At 38.9% G+C, this 23,403-nt stretch overlaps 3 protein-coding genes across 6 annotated transcripts; 2 read left to right on the forward strand and 1 right to left on the reverse strand.

Annotated features, from left to right (window-relative positions):
- The first annotated feature begins 572 nt into the window (after positions 1–572).
- LOC135628994 (membrane protein of ER body-like protein) lies at positions 573–6,147 on the forward strand. Of its 3 annotated transcripts, none has more exons than XM_065136061.1 (6): positions 573–725; positions 2,881–3,429; positions 3,783–3,875; positions 4,464–4,703; positions 5,317–5,378; positions 5,482–6,147. In XM_065136061.1, the coding sequence occupies exons 1-6, from the start codon at positions 632–634 to the stop codon at positions 5,959–5,961; spliced, it is 1,518 nt and encodes a 505-aa protein (XP_064992133.1). In that variant the 5' UTR covers positions 573–631; the 3' UTR covers positions 5,962–6,147. The 3 variants fall into 3 exon arrangements, with proteins under 3 accessions (XP_064992133.1, XP_064992132.1, XP_064992134.1); XM_065136060.1 differs by lacking the exon at positions 573–725 and adding an exon at positions 786–1,410; XM_065136062.1 differs by lacking the exon at positions 573–725 and adding an exon at positions 1,421–1,776.
- Positions 6,148–7,361: 1,214 nt separating this feature from the next.
- Positions 7,362–8,094, forward strand: LOC135628997 (RING-H2 finger protein ATL79-like). Its single transcript, XM_065136067.1, has one exon. The coding sequence runs from the start codon at positions 7,472–7,474 to the stop codon at positions 7,994–7,996; it is 525 nt and encodes a 174-aa protein (XP_064992139.1). The 5' UTR covers positions 7,362–7,471; the 3' UTR covers positions 7,997–8,094.
- Positions 8,095–10,960: 2,866 nt separating this feature from the next.
- On the reverse strand, positions 10,961–22,865 carry LOC135628995 (MAG2-interacting protein 2-like). Of its 2 annotated transcripts, XM_065136063.1 has the most exons (11): positions 22,675–22,865; positions 22,516–22,564; positions 21,875–22,048; positions 20,716–20,920; positions 20,393–20,607; positions 19,220–20,201; positions 17,083–18,268; positions 16,435–16,794; positions 14,374–15,619; positions 13,760–14,025; positions 10,961–13,679 (listed from the first exon to the last, which is right to left on the reverse strand). In XM_065136063.1, the coding sequence occupies exons 1-11, from the start codon at positions 22,786–22,788 to the stop codon at positions 11,097–11,099; spliced, it is 7,380 nt and encodes a 2,459-aa protein (XP_064992135.1). In that variant the 5' UTR covers positions 22,789–22,865; the 3' UTR covers positions 10,961–11,096. The 2 variants fall into 2 exon arrangements, with proteins under 2 accessions (XP_064992135.1, XP_064992136.1); XM_065136064.1 differs by lacking the exons at positions 22,516–22,564; positions 22,675–22,865 and adding an exon at positions 22,263–22,358.
- Between the last annotated feature and the right edge of the window lie 538 nt (positions 22,866–23,403).

Raw genomic sequence — 23,403 nt, forward strand, 5'->3', positions numbered from 1 at the left:
ATAGTTTCACTCAACGTTGGAAACCAGCGGCCAAAGCCATAGCACTCCTCATTTCGTGGGGTACATGATCATAATTCCAACGTAGACTATTTGATTCCAGCCTTATCTATATACTAGAATGCACAATATGATAATTCCAATGATGGCTCATATTTCCAACCTTGAAACTTATGTGCTGACAGCGCATCCACCGAAGCTATCAGAGATGGAAGTCTTCGGTTGAGGTCATCTCCTTATTTTAGTCTCAGATATATGTTTGATTCAAACACTAACCTCCGTATGAACATCATAAATAGTTTCACGCTATTCTCATGGATCATTAATTAGCTCCACCGGAAAGCTTCGTGGTGAGTTCATGATATCCGACATTGATGTCCATTACAGCCGTTTCCAACGAGATAGCAGGGAGAGCTCTTGCAAGATTGAACACGTTAGAGGTTGAGGACAACTATGGGTTGGAACTAAACTCTTCTGTAGCTGTCGGTCTCGCGTGCTGCATGTGCCTTATTTATTATTCTGGCTTGTTTGACTAAGAAACAAAGCAGGAGATTAAAAGGGAGCAGGCAGTGTTCCATGGCCGAGAGAGTCACTTTCTTGGAGGTGGAGGAAGAAGAAGACGAGAGGGAGGGAGATGGAGATGGAGAGGGAGAAGGCGGAGAGCGGTGGTCTTGAAGCGAGGCAGCGGCCGAGGAAGAGCGCAAGAGAAGGAGCGGAGGTAGTGGAAGGTTTGTGCTTTGTGCTCGGTTGCTTCCTGTTCTTTAATTAATCGATCTTTTTTCTCTATTTTCTGCGAATTATGAAATGACTATAATGCCCATGTACTTTGTTGCTTTGTACGAGGAGAGCCTTCCCCTGCCCGACGCAAGTCGTGGCCTCCGACATTCCGAAAGATTCTTTTTGCGTCATTCGTGTCGTGTGTAGTGTGCCTCACGACAACCCACCTCGTTGTCGTGATTCGTATCTTTTGGCGTGATTCGTGATTCGTTTTGTTACTATTATGGTTTGCCCGTGTCGTTGTCGTGATTCGTGATGCGCATCTTTTCTGTTACGTTCGGTTTGGCCACCTCGTTGTCCTTGTTGCGTTGTTCTTGGCCTCCTCCCAAGATTTTGATCTCGTTTCCTCTCTTTCGCTCCTCTTTCTTCCTCGGGAAGTGGCAATGGCTACGGGGAGAGCCTAGCGATCGTCGGATTCCTACTCTGTTACCGTAGCTTGCGGTTGTGATCGAGGTTCTTGTTGTGATGGGGAGAGCATGGGAGCCTGGCGATGGGGTTTGATTAGTTTCTTGTTCTTTGACATCTCCATGGAAGCATGGTTGGTGTGTTGGGTTTGCTTCCTTCCTCTATTCCGGCTGCGTTGGATTAAGGTTGAGGGCATCAGAGGGTGGTTACCCTTTCGTTGTCGCTTGCTTGGTATGTTGGTTTGATCCGAGGGTAAGACCTCGGATCTTGGCGATAAGGTTTATTTAGCTTCTTCTTCTTTTAGATCTCGATGAAAGGATGGCTCCTTTGTTTCAAGAAGTGGGCTCCCATTCCTTGTCGAACGCTTGTTTAGCTAGAAATCATGTCCTTACATCAGAAATCTATTGCATCGGTCATTCTTTTCCGAATGGCTTTGTTGTCGATGCATAGGGAAGGGCGAGTCGGTTTCCCTTGGATCCCTAATGAGCCCCGTCTTCCTGCCTCCTCCTTGTTGGCGTTCGCTTGCGTCGAGCGGCAAGACATATCCGAGATCCCTTGATGCACACAAGTCGATTGCTGTAGTTTTCTCACAGTGAGGTTTGCCTTTTGCGATGAAGCACTGAAAGGAAGATATGAATTGCTAATTTTTGCTAATCTCTTTCCTTTTCTTGGCTTTGTCCTGTTGGTCTTCGCCATAATTGTATGACACTTCCTTCTCAGCTCTTGATGATTAGCAGTAGCACGGCTGGATTTTATTCAATCTTTTTCTAGTGCATTTTTACACGACTGTTAGGACGATGCTTTTGATCGACAATGGTAGGATAATCTCTCATGAAACTTTTGCATTCTTCGTAGCTGCCATCACATTTATTATCTAATTAAGCATTAACTGCCATGGTGTGAATAATTCTTATATAAGTGCTTTCTTAGTGGTGCATCACAACTTTTTTAGTGAATAATTCTCTTTGCTGATGCATCACAACCTCTTTTTAGTGTCTGGTTGCTGAAAGCATCTTAGGTCCAGAAAATTATGCATACAAAACGGGATGCAATTTCTTATATGAGACATTACCCACTACTTGTTATGACATTAGGTTCTTCGCTGTGTTTTCTTTTTGTTTAGACTAACCAAGTCAACCGTGTTGATCAAACACTCAATTAACCTATTGATGATATTGAGATTTGATATCCTCAAACCAAATCAGCTAATCTTAGATCTTGTTGTTCATGTTACCGGTGAAAAATTGTATTATCGTGGAGGGCCGGATTCGTAGAGAATGGAAATATTCATGTAGAATGAGAGCCAGAGAATATCAATTACAAATTTGTTTTGGTTAGAGATTGGAAAAACTGAAAGGAAAAAATGTGTTGGATTTCACAAATTGTTACTAAGCTTCATGTTCTGCTGTAAGATAAGCTCTGCTGGAACTCTTTTTAAGTTTTCGATCTATTATAGTCCACTTTTGGTGGTTGGAAACATACAATCATTTTTCTTTTATCTTTGGCTGAAGGAGTATGAAAGTGTCGGTACTGCATCTATTCCAACTCAGTCTTTGATTGATGATTTTTCCTGCATATTTACTGGATCCAGATTTCCATGGTCTTCATATTGCATCTTTTTGTTGCTATTTGATGTGCTTTTATAGTTCCTGTTACTTGAAACATTAGGATTAACAAATTTTCGAACATGCTATGTGACAGCACACACTGCAGTTGCAGTTGAGACTGGTGGCTTGATGCCCCAAAAGGATGACCAGATTGCTACTTGGGAGGAACTCGGAAATGAAAAATCAGATTTTAAATGTAAAATAATTAATGAGCAAGAGGATATATCAACTGAAGAAGTAAATCATGCCTTAAATAATATGAAGATGGAAAATGGATCAAGTTCACAATGTTCTGAAACATCAGAAAGTCAAGATGAAATGGCTGTACAACAACAGATTAAGCTACCAAAAGAGAGTAAACTAAAAGCGGTAGAAGTTGATCTTGAGAGGATACTTGAGGAACAAGATACTCATGATTTGTACTGTCCTATTTGTAACTCGTGTATAACAAAAAAGGTGATTTTACGTAAAAGAAAAAGGACGGTTCAACATGGTGGGCCTTCTAAGAAAGTGAACGAAGAAAAATATGATGCTGGGAAGTCGGATACTGGAGCTGTTTCAAGTGGAATGACAAATCCAAGTGATGCACCAGAGCCAGATGTATTCAGATGTTTATCATGCTTCAGCTTCTTCATGCCAACAGGTTTGCACTTGCTAATTCTGCTTATGTATGTGTTTCATATGGTATAAAGACAGTTGTTAATAGAATGGATCGCCTGTATCGGCTATTCTGCTCCGTGGCAACCAAATTTACCTTTACTGTTTGATACTGTTGTCATGCTGGTATATGCTTACGTAGAGGATTTTAGGGCTCATTCCTCAATCCTCATGCTGAATCAGTAGTGCTGGCCTGGGGCATGCTGCAGCAAGGGGAATCATGGATTTGAGTACTATGTCTGTTTTTTTATTTATTATATTTGACCTTGAATTGATGGGGAATCCAAAGCAGTTTTTTTTTAGTGCATATAATGATTGCTCTCTTCTGATTTTGAACAGACTGTGGTTTTAACATATTCCGGATATTTGAGAACGGAAAGAAAATTCATGCGCCAAGTTCACCGCAAGTTCCCGAGAAACCAAGCCAACCAGGTTGGTTTCTACTGCACCTTCGTTATGCTTGTAATTTGTGTCGATTTGTTCTGGTTCCAGTGAAGTGAACATTTGGCTTAAATTTCCCTGGAATACTTAGATTTGGCATTCTAAGCAATTTACTTGTTGCATTTGTCAAAAACATGTGATTGGCAATCAGTGCAAGTCATGCTAAATAAATGAACTAGTGTTGTCAAAGATGATCATTATTTGGTTAGTTGCTCACCAACTAAAGACAGTTATGTAGTGTATTTTAGCTTAATATTATCTTATTCTTGAATTTGTTTCATCTTCTCTAAACCAGAAATTACTTAGCATTTATATTAAAATTAAAAAAGATCATATTAGGACTTTCATCTTGCTACGCTTCATCTTTGCTTGCGTTTCAGCATATGGAGAAACATCGTTGGAACTTTTGTATAATGTTACTTTCATCATCTATCTTAACTTTCTTTGTGTACTTTCTTTACTTATTATCTGACAGCATTCATTTTTATTTTTGTGTATGATGCAACCTTGTTGTCCAAAATGCTAAAAACATGTGTGATGCTAGATATTGAGCTTAAGCTTTTGTTTATGTTCATGCAGGAGATGGTGCTATTCAAAAAACTAGTGAAAATGACCAGATAATTCAACGTTCAGAAGCAACTGCCACTGAAGTGTTGCCACATTCAGATGTTCGACTTGATGTACCTGAGCGAAGTGCCAGAGTTTCTGAAATAAGCAATGACTGGGATGTTCTGAAAAGTATTGTGTACGGAGGTCTAGCTGAATCAATTGCCAGCCTGGGTGTCGTGTCATCAGCAGCTGCAGCTGATGCTTCAACATGTGAGTTTCAAAATTAAATCCTCATCTCAATTCCAAAAGTAATCAGGTCAAGTTTTTGTTGCAGCATGAATGAATGAAGATTTATCAGATCTGACATGTTTAGCCAGTGAAATGGGTGAGGTCAGGTTGGCGATCGAGAGAAGTTATTTTATTTTTTTCCTCTTAAGAAAACAATCTGGGACGTTCAGTTGGGTGGAACTAGTCATCACAGAATCAAAGAAATATATGCTTGACCTGGATCAATGAGCTAGACTTATTGGTCCTTTAGTTTTTAAGTCTCGTCTAACAAGTCGAATAGTTACAGACGATTTTATTTATCTTCATCAAGTAATACTTTTAGCTTCTTTTTCTTATTAACCTGTCATTTATTTTTCCAATCTCCAGCAAGAAATTGTGGCATCCTTTAGCTTTTGAGTCTCGTCTAACAAGTCGAGTAGTTACAGACGATTTTATTTAGCTTCATTAACCAATACTTTTAGCTTCTTTTTCTTATTAAACTGCCATTTATTTTTCCAATCTCCAGCAAGAAATTGTGGCATCCTTGTTGAAATTTCGAGTCCAAAATTGGAAATAAATACTGATTTTATTTTTCTAACTTTACTGACTTTTGCAGTGAGCATCGTTGCTTTAGGGCTGGCAAATCTGTTTGGTGGATTTCTTTTGATTATTCATAAAGTAAGTTGATAATTTTTTGGTGGCACTTTTTTTTTTCCCTCTTCATTTAGTTCATAATTGAAGCAAAGCAACGTAAGTACTTACATTAGGCACTCTTCTACAGCTTTTTGAGTTGAGAACTGCTCGAGATGTGGCAACCGACCACGAGGAGGATGAAAGAGCTGGTCGATACTGGGAATTGCTGGGGAGGAAAGCAAACTTCCGCCTACATTTTGTTGTTGTCATAATATCATACCTTTTAGTTGGTTCGGTGCCTCCCGTCGTTTACGGCTTCTCATTCAGGGGGAGTGACAACAAGGAACACAAGCTCATAGCTGTGGCTGCAGCATCCCTTCTATGCATTGCGCTGCTGGCTACAGGGAAGGCCCACGTTGGGCCACAAAGGGCCTACACGAAAACTCTTTTCCACTACCTAAGCCTTGGTGTGTCAGCATCTGGTGTCTCCTATGTGGCTGGGGTGATGGCCAATAAGCTCCTCGAGAAGTTTGGTTTGTTTGATGGTGGCATGAGTCCCCCGTCACCTCCCGGCCTTTGGTATCAAGATCTAAGATCAGGAGGACGGGCGTGGGCATCATCATATTGACGACGGACCGGACCCCACTTACAGGTGGCAATCTGTTCATTCAGCAGCACTCATGCACGCGTCGTCATTCTCTTTTTCGATTGGTTATCCGTAACTGTTTGTCGTACGTATCATTCGTATTGTCAACGTGAAGTGGTATTGTCATCGTGAAATTTGAGATTTATGATATTCCTCCGTCCTACGTGATGTGGAAGTTGTGTCATCAAAATCTTTTGGTGTGGCAGATTCTTATTGTTCAGGAAACTCTGTTACAAAAGGTGAACATTAATTCTCTAAAATAATTTTTTGGCATACACACAATAAACTTGATAAATTAGATAATTCAAATTCAATAATAAATGCCAGTAGAGAACAGGCGGTCATCACAGAACAATAAGAAATTTCACAAATGTACGCAGATCGGAGTGACATCTGCGTAACACTCATAGCCCAACTACGGCCCATTAAGAAACTGGGCTTCAAAAGGTTTCTCCTACCCATAGCTCATATCTTAGATAAAAAGTACTCCATAGATAAAAAAGTGATCCGCCCCATATTTTTTTCTCTGAGAAGGACTTGCAAGTAGTGACGTTAGGAGGATATCCACAACCCATCAACTCGGAGAAGCATTCTCCACGACATACTAAATAATTCATCCATTTATGATGAGTGATACGTTTTGTCCTCGGCTTCACACGGCAATTCTTCCATTGTTGATTGATTGGGCCTCTCATTAATTAGTGTGACCCACCTGATACATCTTGTGGACTCTCATCTCTTTTGTCCTTACACGAGGATTGTGATAGAATAAGAACAAGAGATTGCATGCTCCTACGTGCAAAAACAAAATCAATAGTAAAACTAAGAAGCTCTGTAACAAACAGATCAGTAGAGAATGAAATTTGATCGTCACAGTAACGTCATGAAATAGTAATTTTATGCTGTGAAAAGTGAACAAATATTTTACTTCAAAAAAAAGGGGGGTATTAAATGAGCCTATCATGAGGTGCAAGGTGCATGCTAATTAATTATGGCAAGCGGTTGGTTCACCTACACCAACTAGTAACAAAATCTGTCATTTCCAAGGTTGCTATGAAAGATTGGAATTTTTTGCTTACTTCTGCTGATGAAAATTAATGGAAAATATAGATACGAGTTTACCCTTCTTCCCCTCCCAAGAGCTTCTTTGCTTTAACTCGGGGAACATTTTGCTACAGATCCCATGGTGGCATCTCGAGATTCTGTTCCTTGCTCCCCCTGGAAGGTCCCAGAAACAATACAATTAGAGTCAGAAACGAAAGACGTACGTTTAGAAAACAGCCATTTTCACCGTTCCTTGGTGTTTTTGCTTTTGGAAACAGAAAGCACGAACCTAAAGTAATCTCACCTGGTCGTATAATTACTTTGCCAGCTAAACCATGTCCACCATGCAACCAACCACCGCAGCCAAAATCAAACACACAAGAGATAAGCAGCGGCGAACTCTCCTCTCCCCGTCGCCGCCTCCCGCAGCTCCAAGGAGCACACAACCATGCCGGTCCCGCACGCAGACGACGCGATCCTACACCCTCCGCCGCCCACAAGGGCCAGCGCCAGCAACGCCACCAGCGACAAGTGGGGGCCCTACTCCGGGGCCAGCGATTTCGGCGCCAGCATGGCCCTCGTCCTCGCCGCGCTCTTCTGCACCATCCTCCTCGCCCTCTCGCTCGGCGCCGCCATCCGCCTACTCTTCTGTCGCCGCCACCGCCGCGGAACTTCGGAGGAGCCCGAGGAGAAGCCTGCAGCGGCAGTGACGCCGACGATGCTATTCTCGGCGGCGGGGACGATGCTGGCCGGAATGGGGGCGGATTGCGCCATCTGCCTGGCGGAATTCTGCGAGGGCGACCCCGTCCGGGTGCTGCCGGCGTGCAACCACGGCTTCCACGTCCGGTGCATCGACCGGTGGCTGGCGGCGAGGAGCTCCTGCCCGACTTGCCGCGCTGACGCCAACCCAGAAGAGCGGGCTCAGGCTCAGGCTCAGGCTCAGGCTCAGGAGGTTGCCGCGGAGGGGGTTTAGCAGCAATCAAACTAGCAGCAGCAGCAGCGTCCATTGTCTTCTGTAATCATAAGAACGTTGCTTTATGTCAAAAACATCGCAAAATTTTCTTTTGGTTACTGTTGAGTTTCAATTATCATAGCTTTTCGGAAATTATTCTGATCATCAAATTGTTGAGGAATTTTAACATTTATGAAATTTAAAATAATACTTGTAAATCAAATAGAACTCATCTGCCGAGGTTACCACATCATGTAGGAATGCAACAACATAGAGGATCAAACAAGCAAATAAACAAAAAAAATTTGGAGTAAAAGTCAGATCTAAACATGTTGCAGATGTAGTAGGGCTTCAAGACATCCGTTATGAGAAGAAGCTTTACCTACTTTGATCGCAATCTGTTGTGTCTTGGATATATCGATTGCATTCTCCATCAGACAGGCAGGCACCACAGCTTATATCTTCCTTCTCTGTAGCAAGGGAGAGAAAGGAACCATGGCTGCTAACAAAAGGTAAAGGCAAATCAAATTAGAATCCAACAGATGATGGGTAAATACTGATGAAAACTTACAATGAATCCTCTGCTTGTTGCAGTACAAGAGTCGGTCGGGCAATGGCTGGAGCAAAACCGTAAGAATACCGCTGAAGGACTGCAACACAACAAATAGTTGATCGATGGATGCACAATACAAAACCTACATTTTTATCTCAAACCATATCCGCTCTATGCTGCAAAATTAGTTAAAACTAGAAACAGCTAATAGAGCATTAGTATCAAAGCAGCAGCTCAAAACTGCACCTAATGTGCCATCCAAATAAGTAAGATGGAAACCTTACTCATGCATATTAATCATGACAATGGGGAGTAGGGGAACTATGAGCATGGAAACCTTTTCAGAGACACAAACCTTGAGAGCTTCAATCAACCTTTTATATTTTTTCCTAATTAAACTTTTTCCTGAACCATAATTAAGTTATGGTTCAGGAAAAAGTTTTGCAACTGAACCAAAAGTGTGAATATGATAAGATCACAAGAAATTTCTGCATGGCTTAAACCAGAATGAGCTACATTAGTAATCACCATGAACGATAGACAGGACTTCAACTAAGAAATATGTATTACTAACAACTCATAACAATAAAGCAGATATTAATGTGTAGTCATAATTTCTTTTCACAAAAAAAGATAAATAGTAATTTGCGAAACATGCTGAGATGCCAAAAAAAATGCCATGCACGGCAGCAGAGTACCGTGACAGTGGTGCAGAGCATCAATAAGACTCGATGGTTGTCTAACATAGACTACATCAATGATACTACCGCACATACAAATACAAAGAAACAGTAGTAAACTAAAAAGAATCTTTATCATTTTTCTTGGTTCATTTACAGATCCAAGAAATAGAAATCTGATCCTGCAAATTCATAACAGAAATGGAAAGTATTATGTATGCCGTAAAAGAACCTACAGGTCATCTCTTACATACCCCTATATCAATCAGCTTCAATATGACAGGTTCGTTAGATCATTTATTAGACTAACAGCGCCTGCCATAAACAAATTGTTGGGCATCTGCACATCGCTTGGGTGATTACATAAGCAGTCACATCGCTTAGCATCATGCACATCTGGCTGCTGTTCCTGCACTCTAAACATATGCAAAAGCTACTGAATCACATAAAAAATATCTTCTTTTTTGCCACTCAAATAGATAGTTAACATGGCATCCTTCATGGGGGGCAATTATACTTAAATTTAGCATGACCTTCAAACATTAGGATAAGAAAAGGAAAGAATATTCTTTGATATTCAATTAATCATACTAAAAAATAACAATTCCAATATCGATCAATAACTGTTCAATGACTAAATTTATCTTGAAAAAAATAACCTTCAAGTTGACCCAAAAAAAAAAATCACCGCATAAGCACTTTTGAAGTAAGATTTAGATATAGATTACAGGTCCATAGTAGATTTGAACTCTAGAAAGTAGTTATCCACAGATTATGGACATGTTTCTTTTCAAAGCCCAGAAAAGGAGTTATCCACAGATTATGGACATGTTTCTTTTCGAAGCCCAAAAAAGGAATATGGACATGTTGGATTTAATAAACCATAATGTCCACCGATGTAAGAACAATTTTCCATGTAGATGAATGGAAATGACATAGAAGTATGAGAAATAGATGGAAACTATGATAGAATATTCCCTACCTAATCTTTCAAAATATACAATGACAGAAAAACAGAACTTCCAACTAAAGCATTGGAAAGAGAAATTCATAAATATGACCTACAGAATCAAAAAACCAACCCTGCTTATTGTTTGATGATCAATAAGAACATGCCAGCTAGCATCTTCTGCCATGAACTAAAACAAACAATACAATCCTGTCCAAAAACAAGAAAAACATTGACACTCATTTGGAAAAACGTAATAAATTTGATTTATTAAAGTATTATTTTTTTTTCAAAATTATTAAAAGAACATGATAGGAGTTTTCAAAGAGCAACTAAAGAAGCCTTTTGCTGACAACAAATCATTAAAAAATCTGAAAAATGGAACACTAAATATCGATGATAAAACATGACCAAATGAAATAAACAGTAAAGAGATGAAACATAAACCTTTTGGATTCAAGATTCCAATATCCTTCGATCTTGGAAGTAAGAGGTTGGATATCTTGATGGGAAAACTTCTATAATGTGAGTTATCATTAAGTTAATGTCATAAAACAGACACGGAAGCAACAACTTGAACTTTGCAGGGATTTAAGCTCAACAATAGCAAAGAAACAAACGAAGAAGGAAAGGTATCCCCGACTAAAATGCAAAGCACACGATACACTGTGATGTCTAATATCAACTTACTCATACAAATTAAAAATTTTAAATATGTAAAACATTAGAGTTCAAACATTAAATCCACGAGATGAATTTTAGACACAACTTAATATCAAGGCCACATTGGCTCGCATCAACAATTAGCCTTAAAAAGATTTCTCATCTTTAGATTCTAGCATTCTTGTAAACAAAGTTGTTAACTACAGTGACCAGTTTGGGAGACCTCCCAGTACATGAACAATAGCAGTAATGGACTCTACCATTCTATCACAATGCTTATCTAGTATCAATCTTAGGAAGGGCCAATAATGCAGATTGCAGCTGGTTACCCAACTTATGTCTTAAACAAGAATAAGTAAACACTAAGACTCCAGAGGAATCCTCTGCAAAACCAAACTCATGACCAACTAAAGTCTGTACTTGGAGGATTTGCTGTTCCAAATACCTTCTAAGACTAGCCTCCACAACATCAATCACACCAAGGGATATGTGTGTGTGCATCCACCTTGATACAATAAACCCAGCTATCAAAGGCTGACCTCCACATACAGTCTCAGATATGAAAAATGGCAACAAAATTCTGCTAAATATTAATAACTGATTTTGTTTAGGTCTACTTCCATTACCCTCCCAAGAATTAAGCAGATCTTCCTGTAGCAGCCGAGCAAGAAGACCAACTAAATAACAGACATATGAGAATACTTTGCAGAAAGATGGATCGTTGGCAATATCATGTACAACCCCAGCTGATAATAGTATAGCAAGAAGCTCATAATCAGCTGCACTAGATGCATCTGAAATACTTCCAGTTTCTAGATTATTCTCGAGCACACGTAAGCACTGAGAGCGGGGAGCTTCATATGGGAGCAGCAAGAGCAATTTAAGGGCCATAAAGCAATCCATCCCAACCACCAGCTGAAACAAGCAATGAGCTTCTTCTTCATTCAGAAGCACATTATCAGATTTTAGTGATGATTTATCAAGCAACTCCATGATACGATGAAGTTCAGAAAGTCCAATGAGCCTTTTGATGATTTCCATCCAACAAGCATGAAGGCGCTTAACAGATACAGATCCCTGTTGCTTTACTTCTGGAGTAACTAGCTCTTCCCATCCATCATTCCACTCATCACTGCTCCAGTTGTTTGATTCTTTTGGGGATTCATTTTGCTCTTCCTTATCCATCTTTGTAGAGAAGAACTCATCCCATTCTTCCAAAACACCCTGTAGAACATTGAGATCTTCAACAGTCGTAACACTTTCAGATAAATGTAAGAAGCAAGAGACAGCTGAGTCAAGGGTCATCAGGTTTTCTGGAGTGATCTCAATATTTGGTAAAATTTTTGCAATCAGCTGAGTCGATTTAAATGCGACCAAAGTACTTGTAATACTACTAGAGATTTCAGCTCCTTCAGAAGTTCCAGTGACCTTTGTGCAGATAGACTCATCCCAACCTTCCCAAGGTTCCACCTCGAAGACAATTTCATCTGGAAGGCTTTTGAGATTTATTCCTGTGATACACTGCATTAGCTGCAACGCATATAACCTAGTTTGACTTGGTAACTGCATATTATCTGAAAATGCCCTCAGCTTTACCCAGACTTCTGATCTGATCATTTTAAGTTCTTCCACATAATTACCTGCCAATCTGCTCAAAGACGACAACAAGTAATGCAAATTCTGGTGTCTGTCAAATTCCATGCTCAAGTCTGCTAGGGCCCTATCCATCAGATTCGTATAAAGTTCTATAAGATATTTATATGTAGTATTCTGACCGGAGAATTCTGAAAGCAGTTCTTCATAACATGCTTCACCAATTGATTTAAATGGACACCCTGAAAATATCATAGCTATTAAAAAGGATGACACGTGTGATATTGAACCATCCATAAGACCATGTACAACATAGTTGGAAATGGCATTCCAACCTTGATTTGCTGAAATCTCATCATCAATTAAAATCCTTTTAAACACTTCCAGACATCTTAAAAGATTATTGGTACCAGTGCAGACTGGCTTTTCTTCAGAGAATTTACTGGTTGACTTCTCTGGGATATCATCAACCAGCTTGATCCAAAGTGTCAAAAGAACAATAAGACAATCCTTCCATGCAAGTTCCTCTGGTAGGCTCCGTGAAAAATTACTAGGAAAACAGAGAGTGCAGAATCTCCCAACAATATATGATATATCTGCTTCTGAAAGAGCTCTAACATACTTCTTGCATTTATCATAATTCAGCTCAATTCCCATTAAAAGAGCTTGCAACTCATGAGCTTTTATACTATCTGACCTCGCTTCATTCCGACCTTCTAAAGATGCCAAAATACCTAGGACATGGTGCTTGTAGACACCTTCCATTGATATGAGACCCTTGGCTTGTGAATTATCATAAATACCAACAAGAGCCTGCACCAATTCTGCTAGAACTTCCACGGTAGGTTCATGGATGTTATTACAGATTTCTTCATTAAAATGCTCAAAGTTCAAATCATCCAAACCAGCAATATTTTTGAAGTTCAAATTCTCAATGAAGGAGACCCTTTGGCATTCCTGTTCAAGAACTTTGTAAAATTGGAATGGCTCGAGTATATGCATATGTCCTTGTTCTTGGTATGTCATTAGCATTGGGTCTTCAACCTTTTTTAGGCGTAAGTAGCAAGCTGAGAGTATGCTATACATGTAGGAAAGTCTTTCCTTGTTGCGCCCATCAATCTCTGGGTAGACGACTGAGTGAATCATATCAATAACTCCATTGGCACATTTGACAATGTCATTCCTAAATTCTGAAATCTCTGCCAGAATATCGTTGTTTCCCCAATGTTCAGAAATAAGGGCACAACCAAAGAAACGCAATATTACCTGGAAAAAAAAAGAGAAAAAGTTGCTACTGCTTAGCACATGTAATAAGAAAAAATGCAGGGGAGGAGGAAGCGAAATACCTCAATGCGGTCCAAACCATAAGTGTCTGCCAACTTCACTGCTTCCTTAAGAATGTGTTTCTTCTCCAGCCTTACGGAATCAATGAAGGAGAAAATAACACCTTTTATGTACTCCATATCCCTAGATAAAAAGCGAGCAGCTTCTATTCCGGGCATTATTCGCTCTAAATCTCTTACATGATCTGCAAGTCTTTTCTGCTCTTCCAGTTTTATCTTCCACTCTCTCCAAAATGTTGATGTCACCTTGTCTATCTGTACCATTGCATCTGAAAAAGACGTGAAAAGAAGTGAGCATCACCAACAAGAAGAAATGTCATTGCTGACTGTGTTGATCTCATCCTTTAGATCTTCTTTAACTAATTTAAACGTGTATGAAAATCAAAACATGATTTTGTAACTTAAGACTCAAAAGTCCGTGTCATACGAATTTTATGCATAACAAACTAGTATTTTGTCATTTTTACTGCCACAATCTCCCAACCTTAATGGAATTCTAATGACCTCAAATTAGAATCATCATGCAAGTCACGAGACATATCCTTCGAACTAAATGCATGATGTAATACTAGAATAGGCATACATAAAATGATTATGAACTAGTTATAGGAATATACCTGAGCAGAAGGATGCCTGCTTATCATGAAACATTTGCAGCAACAGCTCCCTTCTTTGTTCAGCACTTGAGCATTTTTCCTGAGCATTGTACAGCGAACAATATGCCATTCCAATGTTCATGATGCTGTATATTTCTTGATATTTGTCTCTTCTTTTTAGCTGCTCCTCAATAATTTCTACTCCATGAAAAGCATCCACAAGATTCAGCAAAAATGAGCATCCAAGGACATCATCCTCTTCGGTGATAGGAGGTTCCATAATATAATTGGCAAGAGACTTGATCATATCATCAGCTGGAGCAATATTATTCCCAGCCATCCAGCAGAGAATACTTAGCAATGCTTGCATTCTTGTAGAAACTTGATGTCTTGCCCCAAGAGTAGATAGTTTACCATATTCTTCTCTTTCTGACAAATCAAGAAGCCAAGGAAGTTCTGAAGCAGCAAATGAGAGGACTCTCTTATTTTCTCTTAAAATAGTGTCCCAACAAATGCCATCATCGGTCAATAGATTGACGCCGACTCTCGAAAGTACATCTTTGATTTGATTATACTGAACTTGATTATCATCATTTCCACCATCTGGACACAAGACATGTTGCATAGGCTTAGAGCCATTTGGTAGGTCAAATATGTCAGGAGTGCAATATACAGAAAGTGGTGACACTGAAGATCCTTTGCTAACGAACCTTGGTGGATTAGTGCCTGTCAAAGTTATTAAATTCTCAGATTGAACATGTGTATCTACCTCCTTCCATGCATTCAGTAGTTCCCCAATGGATTCATCATCACAGTGGCTTAAAGCAAAACCCAACAGCTGTTTCCTAGAACTCAAGTCCATATTATCAAGATGGGGACCCCGTGCAATTGCAGCACACAAGTCCCAAATGGATCCATGGCCTTTTTTTGCAAGAACTAGACAAAGATCAAAAGCCAATTGCAGATCACCAGCAACTGCAGCTTCTCTGGCCACAGCTTCTTCTACAGCTGCTATATCATCTGGGGAGCTCAAACCAAGAAGTTTGGCAATCTCAATGAGCTCTTCTACATTTAGATAAGCACCAGTTTGACATGTGATCACCATATTTATGATTTCCATTGGGTTTCTTATCTGTCTAAACTGCATGGGTAGAAGAGTCACCCCTAGGTTTGGAAGTCTAATAGTGAGAGCGTCAATCATATCAGCTTCTGCTTTAACAGCTTCGCTACTTGGCAAGAGGCTTAAACATTCTTTAGCCTTCCAGATCTGCAAGAGGGTAAAAAGTGTCCTAATATGGATTACAAAAAGGTAGGATATTTATATAAAGCAACATAACTGATGTTCAACCTTGAACAAGTTACAGATGTGTAGTATAATTTCAGCTTAGTAATCCACGACATGGTTTGCAACTAACATAAGAACAATTTATCACAAATAAATAAACCATGCAAACATATGCACCATTTTTTACAATAAGAAAACCTTAGTTATCATCTTCATCGGATAGGTCTAAAGTCTAAGCAGAAAGATAAGAGGTCTTTTCATACAAAAATGGTTGGCTGCATGGGTGTTTACAGTTGTGCACAAGCAAACAGATATCAACTTTTAGACCTGTCAATTAGAAAATTTTTCAGATCAACCAGATGCAGATGTATTTGCATCAATGAAGCAAGAATAAAATACTATCCACAACATAAAAAAAAAACTTATTTAGGGTACACTGTGACCATAAGTTCTTGCATGGCACAGTAAAGTGTGTACTCCAAGCTGCTTAAGCTGATCCAAATGATGAAACAGTGACCCTTATCAATATTACCAAACGACGTTTCTCTGTAATCTAAACACCTTAACCTTTTTTTCAATTGAACATTCACTCTACATTTTTATACATAACAGAAGCAAGATCGGCTAGAACAAGCTTTAGGTAACCATGGCACATAAGTATCATATGATATTACCAGATGCTTACCATAATAATAGAAGTATAGATCTAAAATCAGCACCCCATAAAGTAAAAAATCCATGTTACTAAGTAAATAATAGCATATGCACAACACAGAATTTTGGTGCATGATACTCACTTCACTGCAAGACAGACTAGAAGCTGAAAAGAAATATTCTCTTGCTGCTTGAATGACTAGATTTTCAGCCTTTCCAGGAGCCAAAGAAACTGAGGCTGTCCCTTTAAGGTAGTTTCTTGCAAGGGAGAATTTTCCAGCTTTTAGGAGCCCTCTAATAAATTCTATTAGAAGATACTCTAAATCAAGAAAAGGAAATGCTTTTTCCTGGAAGGATAGCAAATCACGCCACATGCTTGCCCAATCATTATCTGATCTGGTAGGCTGTCGACGGCTGAACTTCGACAGAATCAGACGAAGAAGTTGTTTCACATTCTTCTCATCAGATTGAGCACTTAGAAAGAAAGATATTGGCTTTGGAACCTGCAAAAGCAAGAGGCAAGCAAGCATGAATATTAATTATTCATTAGTCAAGTAGATATAATTAATATTTGAATCGCACTTGTAAGCTTCCATGATAAGGCAGTAGCTCGTATAAACATTTATTATTAGTAGGCCTAAAAAAAATAAAGAAAGATATAATTCATCATGCAAACAGCATCAAAGAATATGCTGTTACGATTCCTTATTAGATAAATTTCAGATCTTCCTAGTGTACCACTAACAGCTTCGATCTACTAACTTGACGATATGCAACTAAAAAGATCCAACCTGATAATATGCCATCAATCTTCCAACTTCTACGTGGCCCTCTGCAATTTTTATCCTCTTCTCCACCTTAGCAGCAGTTGCATCAATGTCCGACTTGCCATCAGATCCTCTAGAATCATCTGAAGTGGAACCTCCCAGGCCATACTTCACATAAGAAACTTTTGAAGTTTCAAAATACTGATTAGCATGCCTTGGACTAAAATCTTCGTCGGTGGCAAACAAATTATCTCTTAAAATATTTCGTGGAAGCTCTGACAAAATGGATGCCATCACATTCCACTGATCTGTAAGGGTGCATGAATAAATGCAATGCAGTGCTGTTTCTATTATTTCTACTTCATCCTTAAATAGTCCATCAATCGGTGAGTCCCCACAACCCTTGTCAATGACTGCCAAACATAGGTCTAAACGGTTCTCTGCAGCAATCTCCTTCAACCATCTAATTAGAAATGACTCTTTATCACCAGCCTTTGTCTCATCAGCAAAATCAAAAGCCTCCAACTTACATCGGTTCCGCATAAAGGGAATGGCTTTTTCCCGCAGCTTTTTAACTATTATGTCTTCTTTGGCTCCCTTGAGCATCATTTTAAACTTATCGTAGTCTGATAGTTGCTCCCAAGTGACAAGACTCATAGTAAATACTTCATCAAAACCGTCAGAATAAATTATTTGACGTAAGTATGAGATATCTTCCAGAAATTGTTGCAACTCCAAAATACCATTGCGACATCCAATTTCAACCAAAGAAAAGCAATTATCCAACTGTCCACTCAAATTATCAATATCTTTAGCTCTGTTCTTGTACCAAGAAGAAAGTTCAGAAGCTGATGGCCAAACATAGCCTGTACAAATTTTCAGTAAATTTTCTGTAAAAATTTGGTTGCTCTTTTCTGATTTACTTGGCAATGTGTCCAAAAAGGACAGCATCTTTTCACACTCTAGCCAGTCTGCATCTCTTAAAGCAATTGTTCTAGGAGGAGACATCCCTGGTAGGAGCTGACAATATGATTCAACAGGAACTGTTTCAGGAATAGAAGACAAGATGTCCAAAATCCTTGGAGAAACTGAATATGGATGGCGCTTAAAGAGCAAATTAAGGGCCCCAATTTTGCTTCTTTCAGCAAGAGCTACAGCAGCTTCAGTGAGAGGCATAGATCGAAACTTGCAATATTCCTGTGCCAAAAACCTAAAGAAAATGAAATCAATAGGTAAATGCACGAAAAAATTAAAACCAGTATGATTAAAGAAAATCCAAGTAGATGAATAGCAAAATCAAATGGATCTGAGAGTTTTCTTTGAACTGCAGCTGTCTTTTTCTAATGAACTTAAACTCAATCTTAAGGTACCATAAACAGAAACATAAACAAAATTCTGATTCATGCTAGTGGGGCAGTTTTTTTCTCAACCTTCTTGCTATTGGGACATAAACAGTGACAGCACAGAACAGATGTGTGAGAGAGCCTAATGCTAATGAAAAGACATGCAGAATTTCTAAATTTAAGATATAGGGACATTTACTAGAGTAAATTTTGGACTAGCAAACGTATTTGATATGTTTGCATTAGCTAATATCATTTTGCTTCTCAGTGAAAAAGACACTTAGCATGGAGGTAATAGGGCTCACATATATGTTGCATGCATTATGGAACCTGCACATTCCAGTAACTGTAGCTTAGCATGATAAACCGTATATACCAATTATGGCACTGCATGAAAATTGATTTTCTTTCCAGATTATAATGAGGAAAAATCATTACTGTCGTTCTCAGTGATGTTCTCCTAATTCTGGACCCTTTGTAGGTCTCCTTAGTAATAAGAGCTACTGATGGCAACACGATACATTTAGCCACTAAGGATCTGAACTTGACTAACTAAACCACCAATCAACTGTTCTTTCCTAGGACTTCTATGTTGTGGATCCAAGCTTCTTAAATCACCAACCAACTGTGCTTCCAAAAGATTCCTACCTGACTCCCTCGACAGAACCTAGAATTATTAAAAAAATTCTTAACTGCAACTAAATCTGGTTGCATCACAGATAGAGATTGAGATCAGTAAAATATACAAATAAAATTTATATTGCAACAAATCCAGAAAACGAATATGCTTGCCATCAGAAATCAAAGAAGTCAATTACCTTCCCATATTTATCCCCATAAATGTCTCTAATCTGTCCCTGAACTGCAACAGTTGAAGTCTAAACATCCGGATGTTCCAGAATGAGCTGCAGTCGCTGACATCAGAATCTGAAAATTCATACCGGTCACTGATACGAAGCCCATAAGAAAGTAAAGCCTGCACAACATCCTCAGTCGTTCCAACTCTATTTACACATTCTGACAATACAAACACCATATCCTTAATTTTTGACAGGTATAGATTAATTTCAGGGATGGCTTGGAAAGAATCCAACCACTGTGCTTTGAAAACTTCATCAGTATCCAATTTGTGATGAGAAGCAAACTCCAATGCATCCTGGTATTTTTGACTTTTTAACAAAATAGTATACATTTCTGAAACAGATCTCTCAGAAAATGACATCAGAGTCCAGCTTGATCTGGCAGCATCTCGTTCAATGTAATTTCCACTAGTGACATCCTCAATCTGCTGGGAATTTACTGACATACTACCAGATGATGCATTCTCCAAGATGAAAACAAATCCTTGATGATGCTTGACTCTTTCGATGAGTGGCATGCAAAATATGGGATCATTTTCTGAAACTTTTACACAATTAAGGGTATCATACATGGTGATAGAGGCATTCATATTGGAAAGAATGAGAATATTATCAGCCCACCAACTGACATCAACAACATCAAAGAAGCATTTCTTTTTTTCAAATGCTAAACTATCTGCTTTCTCTGATTTTTGCTTTGCAGGAAAAGAAAGAAGAGAAAGAGAATGTAGTTCAAGATCAAGTTTGAAAACATCTACACAACCCATAAAATCCAGAGTAGCCACATATTTTCCCTGGGGTGATATTGCCACTTTTGGATGACTGCAGTGATTTAAACATCCTTTGGGAGAAGCAAATGATCCCTCCAGTTTATCACCAGAAACAAGTAGCTCTATTTCTGAATTTGCTTTAACTCGAGACACAAACAGGGAATATTCTCCTAAAACAAATTGAATTCATTAAATAAGAGATTAGCTGTCCTCATCCATACATTTAGACAAACGAGTAAATACAGCAGCACAAATCACATTAGTGTTCTACTCCATCGTAACTGATGGTTTTGTAAAACGTGCTACATTTTAAAGAACTATTAAATGGAGTTCATATTGAGATTAATATGTGCAACCATACCAGAACGGTCCTTAGAGTCCACTGAGACACAGGAGTCACAGACTACAGCTGCCAAAGAAAGATCAGGATGAAAATCCATGCACGTAATATGTGGCAACTGTCCACAATGTAAGCGACCCCTCAAAGTAGGTAACTGATGTACACATATATTGGGCTCTTCCGTTATCTGAATGTAATGCATCAAACCATCCGCTGTAATAATGGAGATGCCACACCTGCCAGAAACCTCACTTCATTTAACCCTATGAATGTAAGATATTTGACATTCACTCTACAATAGACATAGTCAGGTACTAGACAAAGTACTCAAATATGCAACTTACAAGGAAGTGTTCTTTGAGTTTAGGTCTTCCTGTACAAAAAGGTCAATGATAGGAGAAGATAACTTCAGCTGAACCCTCGTTCTCCTTGTTATTTCCATCCCATTTGCTCTGATGAAATAGAGTGTACTCATGTCATCGATTATGACAAGAACTCCCAAAGGCTCTACCCAAGCTCCACTGTTGAAGACTGCTTGCATATCATTGCCTGATAACACAATGTGAAAAAAGGAGTATATGAAAGAAGCTATCTATTTTTTTTTTACATATATCATCACTAAGCTACACTCGATTTGCAAAATGGTGGATACACTATCATATTTACAACATAGACTGCAGCATGAAATTTTGTATATGAAATAACAAGCAAATTGCCTGCTCCAAGAGAGATACAAGTATAAAACTTGAAGCTATGTATCCAATATGCATAGAGAAAGGATAAAGAAGATAAAAATAATGCTACTTCTATATAACTCATAGTTAGAAAAGTTACGAGCAAGATCATCTATGGATTTCATCACAATCATTAGAACCCCATCAGAGGATGACCAAAGTTCACCCAAAACGAGAGACCCTGGTTTTCAGACTTCCATAATTGCTCGTGCTTGATCCTGCAATGGGTTTATCACTCTATTTCGAGTATAGTATTGCAAGGCAATAATGCTACTTCAGTATAACTCATAGTCAGAAAAGTTATAATGAGTAAGATCATCCATGGATTTCATCACAATCATTAAAACCAAACTGGATGGTAACTCAGCCAAGCCTTAGGTCACTGGATTGCTGATCAGACTATTGGGTGAATCAATTAGAAAACATGTTTGATGAAAATATTAAATTGTTAAAAATAAACTATAGATAATTAGAAAACACAAAAAATAGAACAACTTTAGACATCAAGAGCTATGACTGTATAATACAAACTTAGAATTTCAATCCGAAACAAGAATATATCAAAATATGCAATTCAAGGAACACAAACAGAACAATTCCTTTATAAACCATGACAAAGAATACAACACCATCAACCATGTATTCATGAAGGTAACCTAAGAATATCAAGTTAAAAGAAAAAGGAGTGTGTCAAAACAATATTCAAAAAAATATGATGCAAAAGTATCAAACCAACTTGACTCCCATCAAATAACTTTTGTTAACTTACATGTAAATACACCACAAGGCTCCATATAGTCATCATCCTTGTGCAAAATGGTAATTCGATTTTCAGCAGCAACAGCCACATGCTCTCCACCAGGGGAGACAAAGAGCGATACCCTCTTCTTGTTTGTCCTCGGTCTTCTGTACCCGTACCACCTCTCTTTAAGTTGGTTCACACCTTCATCAAATAATAGTCAAACAACATCATCAGCCAAGATCATCGTGCCCAACCCCAAGAAACACGGAGACCAGATCTTCGCAACCTATCCCACTTAAAACCCAAAGGTATACGTTCTATCATCATCATCAAACACCAAACTAACGAACCCTAATTCGAGTCATGGAGAATCGCAGAAGAGCGATGGTGATCACAAGATTTCGACAAATCATACCTCGAAGAGAGAGATGCGACAACAATAAGACATACGTTCTATCAAATGATCTTGGCTGAGATACGACATCATCAGCCTATATCATCTTGCCCAACCCCAAGTAACAAGGAGACCATATCTTCGCAACCTATCCCACTTTAAACCCAAAGGCATACGTTCCATCATCATCAAACACCAACCTAAAGAACCCTAATTCGAGTCATGGAGAATTGCAAAAGAGCGAAGGTGATCACAGGATGTAGACAAATCATACCTCGAAGAGAGAGATACGACAGCAATCCGCCGCTGGAACTGTCACCGACCTGGATCGAAACAAGCAAAACGCGTAAAGAGGGATGAGGAAATCAGCAGACGATAAGAGATGGTGTAGCAGGGCAAGATCAAAAGAAAACGAGATGAAAAGGGAAGGGACCGGTGGGAGAGATGAATCCGACGGGAAATCCCCCGTCGCGTGGCGGCGGATCTCGTAGAGCACCCCGTCCGTAACGACGGATGCCTCTCTTCCTTCGTCTACTTCTTGCTCCATTCGTCTCTCTACATGCAGACAGAGAATAATCTGGGAAAGCGAAGGGGAAAGAGGTCGATATCGTTGAGAACATTAACCCCCCGTCGCATTAAAGGTCGCGGGGTGGCGATGCGGTCGGCGACGGCGAGGTGCATCGTATGGGCCGCTTAAATGGAAAACCCAAGCCCAACATGGATACTAATATTTAATGGGCCGACTAAATGTCAAATCAAGCCCGATACTACAAAAAAAAGACATTACTGTTAAATGAAGAGGGAAAAAAGGGTTTGTTTATTGCACTATATGAAAATACACTTTCACTTTGCTGACATAGTAATCTTTGGACATATACGTCGATGACATGTTTCATGTCATCTTAAACTGTAAGATTTACAATGTAAGATTATATATATCATTTGACTTTTTCAAATTTTGCTAATGTGAGAGTAATATTAGTCATCTTCTAATATGTTTGAAACCTCATTCGATATATTATTATTGTTCGTGCTAACTATAGCTAAGCTGGTAAGAGTTTAAGATCATGTCATGAGTTCAAATCTCATCTTTATTGTTCTTACTCTTCTCCATGTTTACTTTCTTCAAATATTTTCTTTTACTAAGTATTTAATCTGTGTT

Source organism: Musa acuminata, chromosome BXJ3-1, assembly GCF_036884655.1.
Source record: "Musa acuminata AAA Group cultivar baxijiao chromosome BXJ3-1, Cavendish_Baxijiao_AAA, whole genome shotgun sequence".
NCBI lineage: Eukaryota > Viridiplantae > Streptophyta > Magnoliopsida > Zingiberales > Musaceae > Musa > Musa acuminata.

Bases quoted from the DNA above. Each gene is read 5' to 3' on its own strand.
- LOC135628994 (XM_065136060.1), top strand. From the start codon at position 1,251: ATGGGAGCCTGGCGATGGGGTTTGATTAGTTTCTTGTTCTTTGACATC. The intron at 3,876-4,463 runs GTTGGTTTCTAC...ATGTTCATGCAG, and splicing joins CGAGAAACCAAGCCAACCAG to GAGATGGTGCTATTCAAAAA. The intron at 5,379-5,481 runs GTAAGTTGATAA...ACTCTTCTACAG, and splicing joins TTCTTTTGATTATTCATAAA to CTTTTTGAGTTGAGAACTGC.
- LOC135628997 (XM_065136067.1), top strand. From the start codon at position 7,472: ATGCCGGTCCCGCACGCAGACGACGCGATCCTACACCCTCCGCCGCCC.
- LOC135628995 (XM_065136063.1), bottom strand. From the start codon at position 22,788: ATGGAGCAAGAAGTAGACGAAGGAAGAGAGGCATCCGTCGTTACGGAC. The intron at 22,049-22,515 runs GTATGATTTGTC...TATTTGATGAAG, and splicing joins GTCGTATCTCTCTCTTCGAG to GTGTGAACCAACTTAAAGAG. The intron at 16,795-17,082 runs GTTGGATCTTTT...TTGCTTTTGCAG, and splicing joins GATTGATGGCATATTATCAG to GTTCCAAAGCCAATATCTTT.